This window comes from Rhinolophus sinicus, chromosome 18, assembly GCF_057876585.1.
Source record: "Rhinolophus sinicus isolate RSI-liver-muscle chromosome 18, RSI-T2T, whole genome shotgun sequence".
Classification (NCBI taxonomy): Eukaryota; Metazoa; Chordata; class Mammalia; order Chiroptera; family Rhinolophidae; genus Rhinolophus; species Rhinolophus sinicus.
The window spans coordinates 94,282,302-94,298,763 of record NC_142518.1 but is presented as its reverse complement, the minus strand read 5'-3'; the positions used below and the strand labels follow the sequence as shown (position 1 = coordinate 94,298,763).

Below are 16,462 nucleotides of genomic sequence, written 5' to 3'. Positions count from 1 at the left end.
CTCGAAAAACAACAACAATCTAAGCTACAGGTATAATAAAATCTTCACTCCTATTGATTTGGGCTAAGAATTTGTTTCTTAAATTAACTTTTTATTGATCGCTCCTATGACCTTAACTGGTACAATTTTGCTGGCCTTCTTCCATAAAAAAGAGGCTTTGATATTTATTTCCCCCTTGAGTAGTGCAGGAAAAACCTTATTGTGGCCTTTCACGAACCAGTAGCCTTAAAATAAATGTTTACAGCATTATCCTCATAACTTTGCTCAGGCAAAGTTCACTGGATGGAAATGGGCATCCTTAGGACTTGTCTAAGGAGTGCAACGAGGAACTCAGACTTGCTCTTGGGAGCTCAGTTGGCTTGTCCACACTTTGGGTACTACCTGGGATTTCTGAGAGACTTTTGATCTCTGAAGCCACATGCATTGGACAGTGGTTCTCAAACTCGACCATATATGTGCATCAGAATTCCCTGGTATTTTCAGCAGTCTAATGGTTCCCCTCCTGAGGGTTAGTCAGATCTTCCAGGCCTGTTTGATTTGCTGTCTTAGGTAATCAACAGACATAAAGCCAGAGTCTACTAAAAATACAGGCTTTCAGCCCAGGAATATTCCTTGCACTTAGGTTGATTCCCAAGAGCTATTGGCAATTTGTGACTTGTGGGCAAATCCTTGCCTCTGTCAGGGTTTGATTTCCCCACCTCTAAAGTGAAGGGCTTGACCTAGATGTTTTGTCACCTCAAAGATTTCTTCTTATTCTGACAGTCTAGGATTGCATGACTTAGAACTGAGATACGTATTGCAGGGCAATCTGTTAAAAAAAAATAAAAAAAAATATGGTTCTTGCTTTTATCCATTTACTTACATTTAATATCTTTAAACTTCCCAGCCTTCATTACCATTGGGCTGTTACACAGAAAGCCAGGGACAACTACTAAATATTATTCGAACTTCTTCATAGCTAGATTTCCCTAAAATGTTCCATCACATGTATAAAATGGTATGTCTGTTATTTAATACTGACATCTAGTGGCTTTAGACTAGCTATTTCTGTGACTACCAGCATGAACTGTCCATTTATGCTAAGAGAACAAATCCATGTACTTGTTTCCAGCTTTCTGCAGATGCAAGTATCGTTTAATGTTGATACAAAAAAAGAGAAAAAATATATGCACTTTCCTATTAGCTCATCCTAAGCTTTGCTGCTTCTGCTGCAGACGTTCATTCAACAATTTTTTATTAATCTCTTATTTTATGTCAAACATTCTGCTAAGCCCAGAGGAGCTTACATTGATAAATGATACACAGCCCCTACCCTCCCAAAGCTCATAGTACAATGGGGGAAGCACACAAATCACTAGACAATTTCAGCATATTGTGATAAATGCTATAATGGGAGAATACCAATGCAGTTGGAACAGAGGAATGCCAGGGGAGTTGACTGCCCAGGAAGTTCAAGGAAGTTTTCATGGAGGAGGCAAACTTTGAGTTTTGAAGGAGTTTTCCAGATAACCTACAAAGGACAGATAGAAGTCATTCAAAAGAGTAGGCACTCCATATACAAAGGAAAGGGACCTGTAGGATCATTCCCTGGCTCCAATTTGGAAAATCAACATTACTTTTACTTACCTGGCATAGAGTATTGAGCAGGATTTCTCAAAATTGGCACTATTGTTATTTGGTTCGATAATTCTTTGTCTGCATTGTAGCATGTTCAGCAGCATACTGAGACTCGACCCACTAGATACCAGTAGAAACTGCACCCCCCACCCCCCACCCAGTTGTGACAACCAAATGTGTCCAGATATTGCCAAATGTGCTGGAGTCAGGGGCAGGGAAGGGGAGATACAAAATCACTCATGGTTGAGAAAGACTTGTGTAGAGGGAGCTTGATAGAGATAAGGGTGGAGAGAAAGAAAGTTGGTTGCCAGGTCCCACAAGGCTGTGTCTAGCATATGGAGGAGCTTGGACGTCACAGTTGATAGAGAACTATTGAGAGGTCTTAACTAGGGAATGACAGGTGGGATATGTGCCATATGGGGGTGCGGAATGTATGTGAGACCAGAAGCAGGGAGATGGGCCAGACCACTGCTGCAGTGATCCAGTAGAGTGATGAGGGCCTCACCCCAGGCAGTGGTGAAAAGGATGAATTTGAGAGCTATTAAGAACTAGAATCAGTGGACTTGCGGAAAGTTCAGATGGTAGTGGTGAGCAAGATAGAGGAGTCAGGATGGCCCCCAGGTTTCTTGCTCAGATAACTCTTTCATTGGTTGTCATTGCTGTTTCCTCAGTTACTTATCAATGACATGGAAAATTTAGCCTAGACTTGCACAGAGTCCCAAATCTTTCACTGTGTTCTGTCGATAATGGCACCGGGGTATACAGAGGTACTAAACAATGGTCATTAAATTAATGCAGGTAACTGATGGGGAGTCATGACTCCAATTTAAAGATGTGACTCCTGGTCATCTAAATTAAGTGACACATTTGGTGACAAGATATTTCTGTCCAATTACTACTAACTGAAACAAGTTGAGTGTGATTTTCCTGTGGCTGAACTTGACCCAGTCATTTAAAATTAAATCAGTCAATTCAGCAGCACCCTTTGGGTTTATGTCAACCTGAAGGGAGATTTCCAGCAGCTACCCCACACCTGCTCTCACTTGCATCTTGTTTGTTTGATCAGTGCCTGGATATGGGTATTGCCAACAGGAATAGCAAGATATAGTGAAGATATTGGGGGTATAATCAGAATCCAGATGTGTTCTAACAGGCTTAGAATTATTCTAACAAGAAGAAATTAAAGCCACGAATAAACTGCAACTGTCCAGGACAAGGTAGATTGGGTTTCAAAATGGCATTCGTATGTGTAAGCGAATGAAAGAATTTAGTTGACTGTGTGTCAGTGTTGTGGCATGTCTGACAAAAAGACCAATGTGATATGAGGCCATATTAAGAAAAATGGTGTCAAGAATGAGGTAAGCGATAGACTGTCCCTGCTTGTTACTTGTCACACTGTACCTGGAGGGCATGTTCCAATAAAGTAGGATACATTCAGAGGCAAACAAGAGGATAGTGAGGTGACGTGAAGCAATGTAGAGAATAGTTGAAAACCGTATTTAACATAAAGAAGAGAAATCTTGGGGTATTAAATGTTGTCTTTTTCATTAAAAATTATTTTTTATTTCTCCATATCATATTGATCTGGGCATAAAGATAAGGTCAAAATAATAATAACAAAAAAAAATTGTCTTGTTCTCTGATCATATCTTGGCCCAAACCCTGGACGTAACTCTTTCTTCCTTTAGGAGGTGCTCCTATCCCTCTGGCAAACTGACCTTGGGTAGTCCACTCCACTGACTTCATAGGTCCTACCTGGATCTGACTGAACACTAAAATCAGGCACACTTAAAACTGGCCTAAAACTAACCACACATGGAGCTGTTGTGTAAGGTGCTGATCAGAAAGAGAGGAATGCCGAAATAATAATAGTTAACATTCGTTAAGAGCTTCTTATACGAAAAACACCATTCTAACTCTTTATATGAATTAATTTTATCCTCCCAACATCTCTATGAGGTAAGTAGTAGGATTATTCCCATTGTACAAAGGAGAAAACAGGTCCAGAGAAGTCGAATAACCTGTTTCAGGGCATAGAGCAGAGTGGTGGAACCAACTCTAACAGTCTGATTCCAGGGCCCACTTTCCTAGCCACCACACTTACTGCTTCCCTAAGCTGAGCTCTAAGGGACCCTTAGCTCTGACCTTCTGTGTTTCTCTGGTTCTCAAAAGCAGAAGTTGTTTCTGGACAATAAGGCATTCACTCTTCAAGATCCTTCCTCTCCTTCAGACACTATCCCTGGTTGCTCTTGGATCCAGCCAATTCAGTCGGGGTCAATCCTTCTCTGAAAGCCCTCTGTAGCCCCATCCTTCTTGTATAGATGTTCACATTCTTTATAAGAGGCAGGGTTGCATAGTGGTCAAAAAGTGGTCTCTGAATCCAGGCTACCTGGGCTCAAACCGCAACTCTGTCACTTCTTAGATATATGGCCTTAGGCAAATTATTTACCCCCCCCCCACGCCTCACTTTCCTTATCCATAAATGAGGACAATAATAACATGTAATCCACAGGCTGTTGTAAGGATTAAGGGAGTTAATATATGTGACACATTTAGAACAGAACTTGGCAGATAATAAGCATTAAGTTTGCATTAATATTTTCATAATTTAAAGTAATCTTGTTACTATTTACTCAAACTGGTATTAGGATGCTTTGATTATTAAGTACCAGGGTGGCTGTACTACTGTTTGAGATGTAGAAATCTACCAGTTTTTTCATATCATTATTTATATATCAGGGATATATATATATATATTTATATATCAGGGATGCCAAAAAAATATATACAAGTGGACACTTTGGTCACCGTTGCTCAAGCAGTAGTTTGCCATAATCAGAAGTGTGTGGACACTGATGGTTACCACTTTGAGCACCTCTTGTAATTGCAGAAGTCAAACATGACTTGTATTCATCTTTTGTTATTGGTATATATTATTACAATTTTAATAGTTTTTTTCCTTTCTTAAAATGTGTATACATTTTTTGGCAGCATATATATTATATATATGTATTTTATAAGTATATTATATATTATATATAATATATATAATATATAATGTATATATAAAAACCCAGGAAAATAAAAATAAATCATCTACAAAACCCACATGAAACGTTTCCATAAGTCTTGCAACAGTTGGGTCAAGCTTAAAGATCACTGCTTAGATTAGTTTAAAGCCCTTCACTGTGAACATTCTAATGGAGGTGCTTATAAAGGGAGCATAAGGAATGGTCTATGGGTGTGTGTGTATGTGTGTGTGGGGGGTGTCACTGGAATCATGGCCTTTCATCTACATGATGGATGTGAATAAGAGGAGTTAGTTCAGGCTTAAGGAAGGCACACAGATGATAAAGCCCTTGTCTTCAGTCTTGCCTGTGCCAATCTACCATGTGACGTTGAGTTCTTGGTCCTTAGTCTGGCATTCATGGGCCACATCCCATGTCCTGATCAAACTCACCTTGTACTCTATACCCTTCTTACCCTTTCTTTTGCCTAGGATTTTCTTATTCATATCCTAATAAAATCTGAACCTGTGTGTGTCTCAAGGCCCAGATTTAAACCGATTTCCTTCGTGAAGCTTGTCCGAGCCCCTCAACCTGCTATATTCTCCTCCTTTTTTGTGCTATGGCTACCTCTCTTAGGCATATTTTCACTTTTTAACTTTGGTGTGATTACAGAGAATTTCCCTCTATCCCAGGCTCTCAAATGCATTCTTTTTTCTGTTTGTGTGTTTGTTTATTTTGTTCTTTAGATCCCACATGTAAGTGAGATCATATGGCATTTGTCTTTGTCTGAGTTATTTCACTTACCATAATATCCTCTAGGTTCATTCATGTTGTCACAAATGGTAAAATTTCATCCTTTTTATGGCCGAGTAATATTCCATTGTCAATATGTACCACTTCTCCTTTATCCAGTTGTCTATTGATGGGCACTTGTGTTGCTTCCATCTCTCGGCTATTGCAAATAGTGCTGCAGTGAACATAGAGGTGAACAAACCTTTTCAAATTAGTGTTTTGGATTTTTTCAGATAAATACTCAGAAGTAGAATTGCTGGGTCATTAGGTAGTTTTGTTCTTAGTTTTTTGAGGAACCTCCATACTGTTTTCCATAGCGGCTGCACCAATTTGCAATCCCACCAACAGTGCATGATAGTTCCACTTTCTCTACATCCTCGCCAACACTTGTTTGTTGATTTACTGATGATAGCCATTCTGACTGGGGTGAGGTGATATCTCATTGAGGTTTTACTTTGCATTTCTTTGATGATCAGTGATGTTGAGCATTTTTTCATATGTCTATTGACCATGCGTATGTCCTCTTTGGATAAATATTTATTCAAGTCCTCTGCCAAGTGTTTAATAGGATTTTTTTGGCTTTTTTTTTTGGTTTTTTTGGGGGGAGGGTGTTGAGTTGTATGAGTTCTTTATACATTTTGAATATTAACCCCTTCTCAGATGTATCATTGGCAAATATCTTCTCCCATTTAGTAGGCTTTAAACACTGCCTTTAAATATCTGAAGCCACATGTATGAAATTAAAAACCAACCCCTGAGTAGGTAGGTCCTCACAGTCTGAAACTACCACTTTTTGTTGACAAGTCCACATCTTTATCTTAATCCCAGATCACTCTCTGAGTACTAGATCTGTCCAGTCAACTCTCGTTTTGGATGTCCCACAGGCACAAACCTTCTGCCAGAGGCCTAGGAAGCATCCTTAACTCCTCCTGCTTCCTCTCACCTACATTCATTTTGTCACCAAGTCTTGTTAATTCTACCTCTCAGATAATTGTCTAGTTGGCACCCCTTCTTTTGTCTTGTTTTCTACGGTAACCTCAATTAATTTCCTTAATTCCATCTTTACACACCACACACAGTGATCATTCTAAAACACAGATCTCATCATGTTACTTCCCTGCTTAAAATCCTTTAAGGCCTCTCTGTTGCCCACAGAAGTCTAAATTCTTAAATATGGTACCTGAGGTCTTCCACAACCAGGCTCATTACCACTTCTTCATCCTCAATTCCTGCCGCTACCCCATAATTCCCAGTAAGATGTTTTCAATGCACTTCCTCCACACACAACAGGCTAGTTTATGCCTTTGGGCCTTTGTTCATGCTGATCTTTCTGCTTCATTCTCCTTTCCTCTCTTCTTGCCTTATCTAATTCTTACCTGTTTTTCAAAATAAAGCTACAGAAACTCTTCCTTTATCATCAGGTTAGGCTAAGAAGCACTGCAAGTGCTTTCATTGTGCCTGTACTTGCTCCATCATTAACAGCACATTATACTGAAATGCTCTCCTGAGGTATCCGCGTCTTATCCTCGTTGGTGTCCTCAGTGTCTGTCTCAGTGCCAGGCACACATTAGTTGCTTGAACTGAACTGACCACTGGAAAAATGCCACCCATGTTCCTGTGCCTCTTTGATTCCCAAATCACATTCCCATCAGTTTGGGCTTTCACATCCTCACTTGCTCTGGAGGGAAGACTGCTTCTCTGATATTGCCATAACAACTCTTCACTCAGAAGCATGAGCATCCTGGATCATTTGCCCCACTGACCCTCCCAGGTGTTATCCTAACCTGCCTTCCCACCTCCAACATACTACGCAATTCAGGAGGACTCTGGATACTCCTGGAGAGCTACTCTTCAGCAGATCTTTCTTTTAACATATGAGATCCTTTTTTAAGCAGCATCAAGTGTTTCCAGTTGTGGCAGTCTGGGCCTCTGGGCCTATTTTCTGTGGAAGAAGAGGCTGTTGGCAATCACTGAATTGCCAGAGCCATCTGGATGTAGGGTAGCTGTTATCACCAGGGCAGTGTTTGTATATACGAGTGCATGCATGCAAACACATAGTCTCCTCTAATTTCTCTGTTGACATGATAATCCCTACAGTATAGACACCGAGGCTGCCCACACTGGTCTGCCCTCATCTCACGCGGGCACTAGGAGACCTTCAGGTGAAAGGGGTCACACATCCAGAACACAAGAGACTCTCTGCATGTCTGTCTCTGCCTTTCTGTGGGGCCTCCTGTCTCTCTCCATATGGAAATGGAGCTTACAAAACATTGATCCTGACACTAACCCTGGTAGTTACGATCTGTCTGCTCTGAAACATAAAGAAGAGTTCTCAGAAAGGAGAGCCTCAGACTTGCACTGGGGTGCACTCTAGGATTTACCAGAAGATGTCACTGTAGACTTAAAACAGCAAAACAAATTAAGGCAGGAGGACTGTCAGCTAAGCATGAAGATGACTCCATTATGGGGATTTAAAACACCCAGCAGCCCCCATTATAATGTATGTCTAGAAAAGCTGGTTGAAAGAGTAATCCAAATGTGTCACTGGACTTCATAAATTTCTTTTTTTTCCCAAATAATCAGACTAATTGCCACTAAGCTATCTCCTCAGGCCTAGAATATAAAGGCTTGATAAATATGTGTTGAATAAATGAATGAATCAATCAATCATGGGAAAACTAGGAGTGGAAGGAGGGAGCCCATGGGAATAGTAGTCACCTTTGTTGGTAAAGGCTTCCGAGAAACAAAAGTTGCTACTCATTAGCAGTGGGTCCTTACTGAAATGAATTTCAGTGACACCAGCAAAGTCAGAAAGGTCCTAAGAAAAGTGGTGAGATAGGTGAAGGCGGTCTTAGCCCTTTGTCCATCCTTAGTCCCAGATGCTTTTCCTGTGCCCCATGCTCGTGTATCCCAGAAAAACATATAAGGTGATTTGAAAAAAAAACAACTTTCTGTGATTTTTGGCAAGACGCTTAAAAGATTATCCAGAGTTTTTATATGGTAAAGCATGTCCTTTGTACTTCCTAACTCTCTTTCCCCAACTTCTCCAGAATAGTTCATTAAATAAGCAATTAAAGGAGTTACTGAATTCTGCTTTGTGTCCGGTATAAAGGCCAAGGTACAAAGCTGGAATGGGTGGGATGGGAGTTGTAGAAGAATAACACAGAGCCCCCGTCCTGGAAAACATAGTTTAAGCAGAAACACAAACAAGTAATTGCAATTCAGTATCAAAAGTGTTTTAACACAGGCTAAGTGTGGAAGTACTATGGTGACACAGGGAAGAGGTGATGGCTGGCAGCAAGGGATAGGGTAAATTTTCTCAGAGGAGCGGTAGTACTTAGATTAGAACCTGAAAGATGAGTAGAGTTTTTCAGTCAAAGAAGGAAGGTCACAGGAGGCAGAGGAAACGCCATGCATAGAACAGAGGCATACAGGATAGCTCCCAGGGTGCCCGAGTTGCTCAAAGCCCAAGACTTGGGAGAGGACATCAGCCAACAGACTCAGCCATTCGGATGGTTGAGGTGGTTCCTTCTGGCAACCTGTACGTGTGTACAGAGCCAACACCCCTTTAGATGGGAATAATAAACTTCAGAAAAGCTTCAAGCCATTCCCCAGATTTCCTTTAAGAAACTAAATGCTAATGTATAGTGTTTATTGTTGTTTTCCTTCCAAAATATGCCCTTCCATGACCTGATCTTTCATCTACTGAACCTGAGCGGAAACCCATTTCTTGTTTTAAAATCCCACTCCAGGGTTGTTTCTCCCCTTGAGAATGCATGATCACATCATAGGCCTTAGCGTTTCTGGGGTGTGGTGCATGTGTGTGCACCTGCTGTGTATGGGTGTGTGTGGGTGTATGGTTTAAATGTTTGCTAGTCTGCTATTTGAGCAAAGAACTTTATCAGTTTGCAGCTTTAAAGTGAAGATAGCTGCATAGCAAAGCCTCCGCTCTTTCTGTCATCCAGGTGTCCTTTCATTGGGTAAAGAAAAGGGACATTTTGATGCTGATAGAGTTAACTTTCCTATCATGGGAAAATTATCATGTGAGCAAAGGCTGAAACTAAGGTGGTAGCTTGTATATATGCCATTGGCAGATACCATGTCTCTTTCAGTCAGTGATTAACCACAATGTTTATTTCTGGAGGCCCTGGCCTGCTCTGCCTATCTCTACATTCCACTTCCATATGTATGAGCTGTGATGTTATGACAACAGCCAGAATCAAAGATATCATTATCAGACACTTTTTCAATGAGCTTTTGTTTTTGAATAAGACATCCTGATTAGAGTGGATATTGGCAAAATGCTTTTATACATTTAGTAAGAAAGATTAGAATCTGTGTTCACTCATCAATTCCACTGAGTCTCCATTACATGATTAGTTAATGGGGGTTTACAGGTGGGGGTATGAAATAAAATGGTTGCCTACTTAGCAAATGAGGTCACTGGAAGGATTATGTCATTGGTTGGCAAGAGAGAAACAAAAGGCAAGGGGAAAGGAGGGAAGAATGACAAGGCTGATGTCTTGGGCCTAAACTTTTTATACCAGCAAATTAGGTGGAAGAATAGCTATCTGGACAGGCTAGTGGCACTCACAGAGGGGACTACAGCACAGTTCACAGGACAAATGCCACTAGATCTTCATCATTCTCCTTTTGCCTTTCTTACTGGCCAGTGAACATCACATATGCCATGCATCTTCCTGATGCCACTTATGTCACCCACACCCCTGACTGTTGGTCTTCGTGCTTTGTCCATAGGAACTTCCACTACATCACCATCCTCCGAGACCCAGTGTCCCGGTACTTGAGTGAGTGGAGGCATGTCCAGAGAGGGGCAACATGGAAAGCATCACTGCATGTCTGCGATGGAAGGCCCCCAACCTCTGAAGAGCTGCCCAGCTGCTACACTGGTGATGACTGGTCTGGCTGCCCCCTGAAAGAGTTCATGGACTGTCCCTATAATCTAGCCAACAACCGCCAGGTGCGCATGCTCTCTGACCTGACCCTAGTAGGCTGCTACAACCTCTCTGTCATGCCCGAAAAGCAAAGAAACAAGGTCCTCTTAGAAAGTGCCAAATCGAATCTGAAGCACATGGCATTCTTCGGCCTCACTGAGTATCAGCGGAAGACCCAGTATCTGTTTGAGAAAACCTTCAACATGAACTTTATTTCGCCATTTACCCAATATAATACCACTAGGGCCTCTAGTGTAGAGATCAGTGGGGAAATCCAAAAGCGTATTGAGGGACTGAATTTTCTGGATATGGAATTGTACAGCTATGCCAAAGACCTCTTTCTGCAAAGGTATCAATTTATGAGGCAGAAGGACCATCAGGAAGCTAGGCGAAAGCGTCAGGAACAACGCAAATTTCTGAAGGGAAGGATCCTTCAGACCCATTTCCAGAGCCAGATTCAGGGCCAGAGCCAGAATCCAAGTCAAAATCAGAGTCAGAATGCAAATCTGAATGCAAATCAGAATGTGACTCAGAATCTGATTCAGAATCTGATTCAGAATTTGACTCAGAGTTCAAGTCAGAATTTGAGTCAGAAGGACAACCAGGGAAGCCAGAAGCAGAACCCAGGCCAAGAGCAAAGCGATAGCAACACCAGCAATGGCACCAATGACTATATAGGCAGTGTAGAGAAATGGCGTTAAATGGCTCCCAAAGGCGTTTGCACAGTTCTCCCAAAGCATCAGTAAAAATATGGCAAATCTTAAAAGATGAGCGTATCCAAACACATCCTGCTTACTTAAGTGTGGAAGTTAAAAGAAAGTGAAGATGTTGCCTTTACAGTTGCCTTTCAATTAAACGTTATACTGTGCGTGGGTAAAACACATTTCAATATGTAATTAAATTGTCTTTTTTGGTTTGTTGGAATATTTATAAATCCAAACCAGACTCACCAGAAATTGCTGTTTAGATATTTTAAGAAGTTCTTAAATTACAGAGACAAAATGAAAACAAAATGTGGCCATTTAACTTATGGCTAATTTGGCTTTATTTTCTTCCAATTTTAACAAGAAATCTATTTAAACAGAATAAGAAGTGATGGTAAATTTTACCAAAATGTAGAAAATGAAAAATTTCTCTCCCAAACATGGGTAGTTTTATGTAAAAATACTGGCTTTTTAAGTAGAACAGGACTCATATCTTGTTATTGAAGAGATGTTTAAAATTTTAAACTTTTTCTACCTTCTACTGTTCAAAGGTTTTAAACAGGGTGTATCTCATATTAACAAAACACTTTTTTTCCAACTGGAATACCAATGTAAAGATTTAATTTCCAGACACTTTCTGGGCACTGTAATTTCAACAATTCTGGAATCTTTTTGGCGCTGCTTCTCATTCATTTTAAGGCTTCTCTGAGATGTGTTCATTCCAAACTAACCCACTTATAGACTTTTCCTTCATCATCTAAATGGTGTGTTGCTGAGTTTATTGTGATATATAATCCTGGATTAAAGTCAGGACTTTCTATAGAATTGTCTTATCAATGTTTGTGTAGTGAGGTCCTTGTCAAGAAATTCTTGAAGAGGATAATGTGTCTAAAAATATTGCTGAAGTTATTCTTGATCAGATAGAATTGAACCTGAATGTGAATAAATTGTTATTTACTTTTTGTATATTTTTATTGTACTGTTTCCAGTTCGGCTGACTATTTCTAGCCCATTAGTTCTTTTTCGTGTTGACAGATTGTAGACAATTACAAGAGAAAAACAATGGTAGAATAAACATTAGGATAGCCAGAGTTATTCAGTAACACCAAAAGTTGTATCTCAATACTTTGGTTAACCCTCTACCAGGTTTTGTTTTAAGAAAGAACAAACGAAAACTGTTCTGCAGTGAGGTTAAGAAACAGCATATGAATTGAGGAAAGTGATTTAGTATTGTAATTCAATACGTAAATACTTTTAGGGTATTAATTATGAATTGAGCAGGGCAAAAAAAAAGTATGTAACCCACTGTGCTATGAAGCATCATGATTCCGTCAAGTTTCCATTTTACATGTTTTGCTGTACTTTTGTAAGAACTTACACTACCCCCCTGGCTGTTGATCAAACAAAGCAATTGGACGTGGCATTTGTGTTTTCAGGAAGGTCATGCTTAGAAATAAAGTCACATCTTGTACAATCTGCTCATTTGCATGATCTAGTTCATCTGTAATAATATGGCCACAAGCTGGAAAAGAAGCTACTTGAGTTCAAAAATAAATATTCTTGACTCTGAGCTTGTATAGATATATCTAAAGTTTGCTTTGTCTGACAGTAGCAGTCCTGGGAATTTTGAGAACTGAAAAACTGAAAGGAATTTTTTAAAAAATCCAACACATCTTGAAGTCAAAGTGTTTTAGAGTGAAACTATTTTGTGTACATTGTGTTTTTAAAATGCAAATTCTGTAGAACACTGTGGTATTTCAATTTGTTTTGTTTTAATTGATGTTTCCTCTTAAAACTGATAGTTACTGTTGGAAAGCAGGATGAAGCCTGAGCCAGTGGAAAAGCTTGTTACAGAAAATCATTGTGTGTTATTGCTGTGGTGTGCATGGTTTGCTGAGATTAAGTGCATTTTCTCTGTCTATAACTGATTATTGTATATAGGAGATGTTATAAATATACATTTTTGTCAGCATCATGTAAAACCCATGATTTCAACTGTAAACATCTGTCCAATGGTGTGGCTTTAGAAACCATTCACTGATTTTGTGTAATTTAACAATAAGTATGAAATAAAGTTTAAATTGCAGGCTCTGAGTAATTTCATGACTTCAGGTTTGCAGCCTCTAGACATGATACCATCAGAGACAATACTCTTTTCTCAAGGAGTTTCCTTTTCTCCTCTTGGCCACCAGATATCACACGAAAATGGACTTAGCTTTGGGTGCTTCTTTCTGGGAGTCCACACTCTTTTCTCTTTTGAGTAAAACAAAGTTGTTGATGAAAGCCAAGATTTGGTATGTATCCTAGTCAGCTCGGACTGCTATAACAAAATACCATAAACTGGGTGGCTTATCAATAGAAACTTATTTCTCACAGTTCTAGAGACTGAAAAGTCGAGATTGAGGTGCCAGCCTGGTCAGATTCTAGTGAGGACCCTCCTCTCCATTGCAGAATGCTGTCTTCTTGCTGTGTCCTCACATGGCAGAAAGTAGCTAGCTAACTCTCTGGCCTCTTTTTATAAGAGAACTAATCCCATTCATGAGGATTCCACACTCATCCTCTACAAGCAATTACCTCCCAAAGGCCCTACATCCAGATACCATCTAGATACCACTGAGATTAAGATTTCAACGTATGAAATTTTTTTTTGGGGGGGAGGGGACACAAACATTCAACTCATTATACGATGCAAACAAAATATGTGTTAGCTTTAATTTAAAATGTATTAAAGTAGATACTTGAATGTCTAAGAATATGCAGGAAAGAAAAATAGTGCTCCTTATTTCTTATCTATACCCTCTGATCACAGGATAGATAGAGGTTAAAAGTAAGCATTAAAGTATTGGCTTTTAAAGTTGTGGAACACAATATGCTCTAATTATATTCAGTGTATATATTTTTCCAAACAAACTTATGTTTAGGATTATAGATGTATGGGATTTGTCCTTGCCCTTTTTTTTTTTTTTTAAATTTTATTTTATTAAATTTATTGGGGTGACAATTGTTAGTAAAATTACATAGATTTCAGGTGTACAATTCTGTATTACATCATCTATAAATCCCATTGTGTGTTCATCACCCAGAGTCAGTTCTCCTTCCATCACCATATATTCGATCCCCCTTACCCTCATCTCCCACCCCCCACCCCCCGCCCCCCTTACCCTCTGGCAACCGTCCTTGCCCTTTTCCAGAGAGAATTTAGATATCAGTCCCATGGGATTAGAGGGAAGAAAGCCACAAATTTGAACAGTTTACTATATGCAGCCTGTAAACTATTTATACCTAGAAAGTTTTGCCCATCAACTGTTTATTGAGCAATAATTGAGTGTCCAAAGGTCCTGCGTTTATGAAGGTCCCACGGCCCTTTGGGAGGAACAGTGAACAGGAACATGGAGGCCAAGAACTTGAAATACATAGGAAATAAAGGCTGTGTCCCTTTTCCCTTGAGGAGGGTACTCTTGGGAGAGCAAGTTTCTCTTACTGAAGTGAGGAACTCATAGAAGACCCGCAATATGCTTCAGATCACAAGGTCAGGGTTGGCTACGAAAGCTATTGAGGTACCCCAGAGAGGAACTATAATGAAGAAATAGCTCATTGGCCCAGTCTCAAAGGATTGAGGATTCTCAGTAGGAGTTATAACTAAGTAAGAGCAGGGCTATCTTTGCAGGGTGGGCGGATTACAAGATCTGTCACACTTAGTGGGATGATTTCCTTCCATGGGGGGAAGAAGCATAAAATCATTACATGACAAGTTTGAGACAACTACAGTCTCTGCATGCCTGAGACACAGAAGAGACCAGCAGATTGGTCCAGGGTGGTGATGTGCAACACACAGCTTTCTTGCCCTGTCCTAAGGAGGAATTTCTTCTATCTTGGCTTCACTAAGGATTATGCAAACAAAAGCAAGGTATTTGTAAAAAGTCTAACAAGACACAGTGTATGCTGAGTCCAAATGTAACCCCATGTGATTGTGGACTAAGGCAATTCTAATATCTCAAATGGCAAGAATGCGGTGAGCTGACAGTCTTAAACGTCAGGGGAATTAAATCAACATCTTAAAAATCCTAAAGTAAATTTATGACACATCAATCAGACCTTCGCAAAGTTCAAAACTCTCAGAACTGCCAGACAATAAATAGTATCATGAAAACAAAGCAAATCAGCTGTTTCTCAGTGCAAGAGACATTGTTCTGAGTAGCTAGACCAGGGGTCCAAAAACTATGGACCTGGGTCAAACGCAGCCCTCCACATGCTTTTGTAAATAAAAAAAATTTTGGAACTCAGTCATGCACATTCTTTACATATTTCCTCTGGCTGTTCTCACACTACAGAAGCAGAAGTAGTTGCAACAGAGCTCTTATGACCTGAAAAGCCTAAAATATTTACTTCCTTGCCCTTAAAAGAAAACATCGGTCAACACTTGAGTTAGAGAGCCAATCAAAACTTCCTAAATAGTGAAATCTTGTCAAAGTTTATAATGAGCCCAGAGTCTGAGAGAATAAAGAGGTGTGTTTCAAACAACATACTTCCCAATACCACAGCGCAAACATCATTTATGTAATATCTATTACATGAAAGTCACTGCATTAGGCTTGACAACAGGGAAGGATTTGATATTTTCTCTCAGGAATATGGAAATCTAAACCAAACTCTGTGTCAGAGAGTATACTTAAAAGCTTAATTAGTTCTTCATGTGTGTATGTTTGATCACATGCTTTTAAAAAATTAAAACAATATAGAAGTATGTAAAGTGACAAATGAAATTACCTGCACAACTCTCACTCCCCAAAAATAACTAGTATCATGTAGTTTCTTCCAGCCCTCCTTGTCTGATTCACATTCTGATCTCTCTCTCTCTCTCTCTCTCTCTCTCTCTCTCTCTCTCTCTCTCTCTCTCTCTCTCTCAATATTGATACCAAAAATGAAACCATGTTGTTGTCATTGTTATTCAACTTTTTTTTAAAAAAGCGATCAACAGTATATCACGATTTTCCTTCTAAAACTGGAAGATAATGGATGGTTTACCCTAAACCCCCAAAACTGAGTACTGCTGATGTTATAGGTTGAGAGCGTAGGTCCTGGATACATATTGCCTGGGTTTGAATCCCAGCTCTACCACTTACCAGCTTTGTAACCTTGGGGAAGTCACTAACCTTTCCATGCTTCAGTTTTCTCACCTGTAAATGGAGAAAATAATAGCTCCAACTTCAGAGGGGTTTTGTGAGAATTAAATGAGTTCATATTTGTAAAGCACTTAGAACAGTGCCTGACACAGAATGAGTCTTATATGTGTTTGATATTTTTATCATTATTATGATTATTGTTATTAGTGCGAAGGCTTGATATCTGATGTATGCCCATGTCTTTAATAGCTAAAGATTGGCTC

The 16,462-nt window shown here is 39.7% G+C and overlaps 1 protein-coding gene across 3 annotated transcripts in view; it reads left to right on the top strand.

Annotated features, from left to right (window-relative positions):
• Nucleotides 1–13,162, top strand: part of HS6ST2 (heparan sulfate 6-O-sulfotransferase 2) — a 385,504-nt gene extending 372,342 nt beyond the window's left edge. For all 3 annotated transcript variants that reach the window (XM_074324367.2, XM_074324366.2, XM_019719129.3), the window contains one exon: nt 10,176–13,162. In XM_074324367.2, coding sequence (XP_074180468.1) covers nt 10,176–11,073 — 898 coding nt within the window. In that variant the 3' untranslated portion in view covers nt 11,074–13,162. The remainder of the gene's footprint in view (nt 1–10,175) is intronic.
• Nucleotides 13,163–16,462: the final 3,300 nt, after the last annotated feature.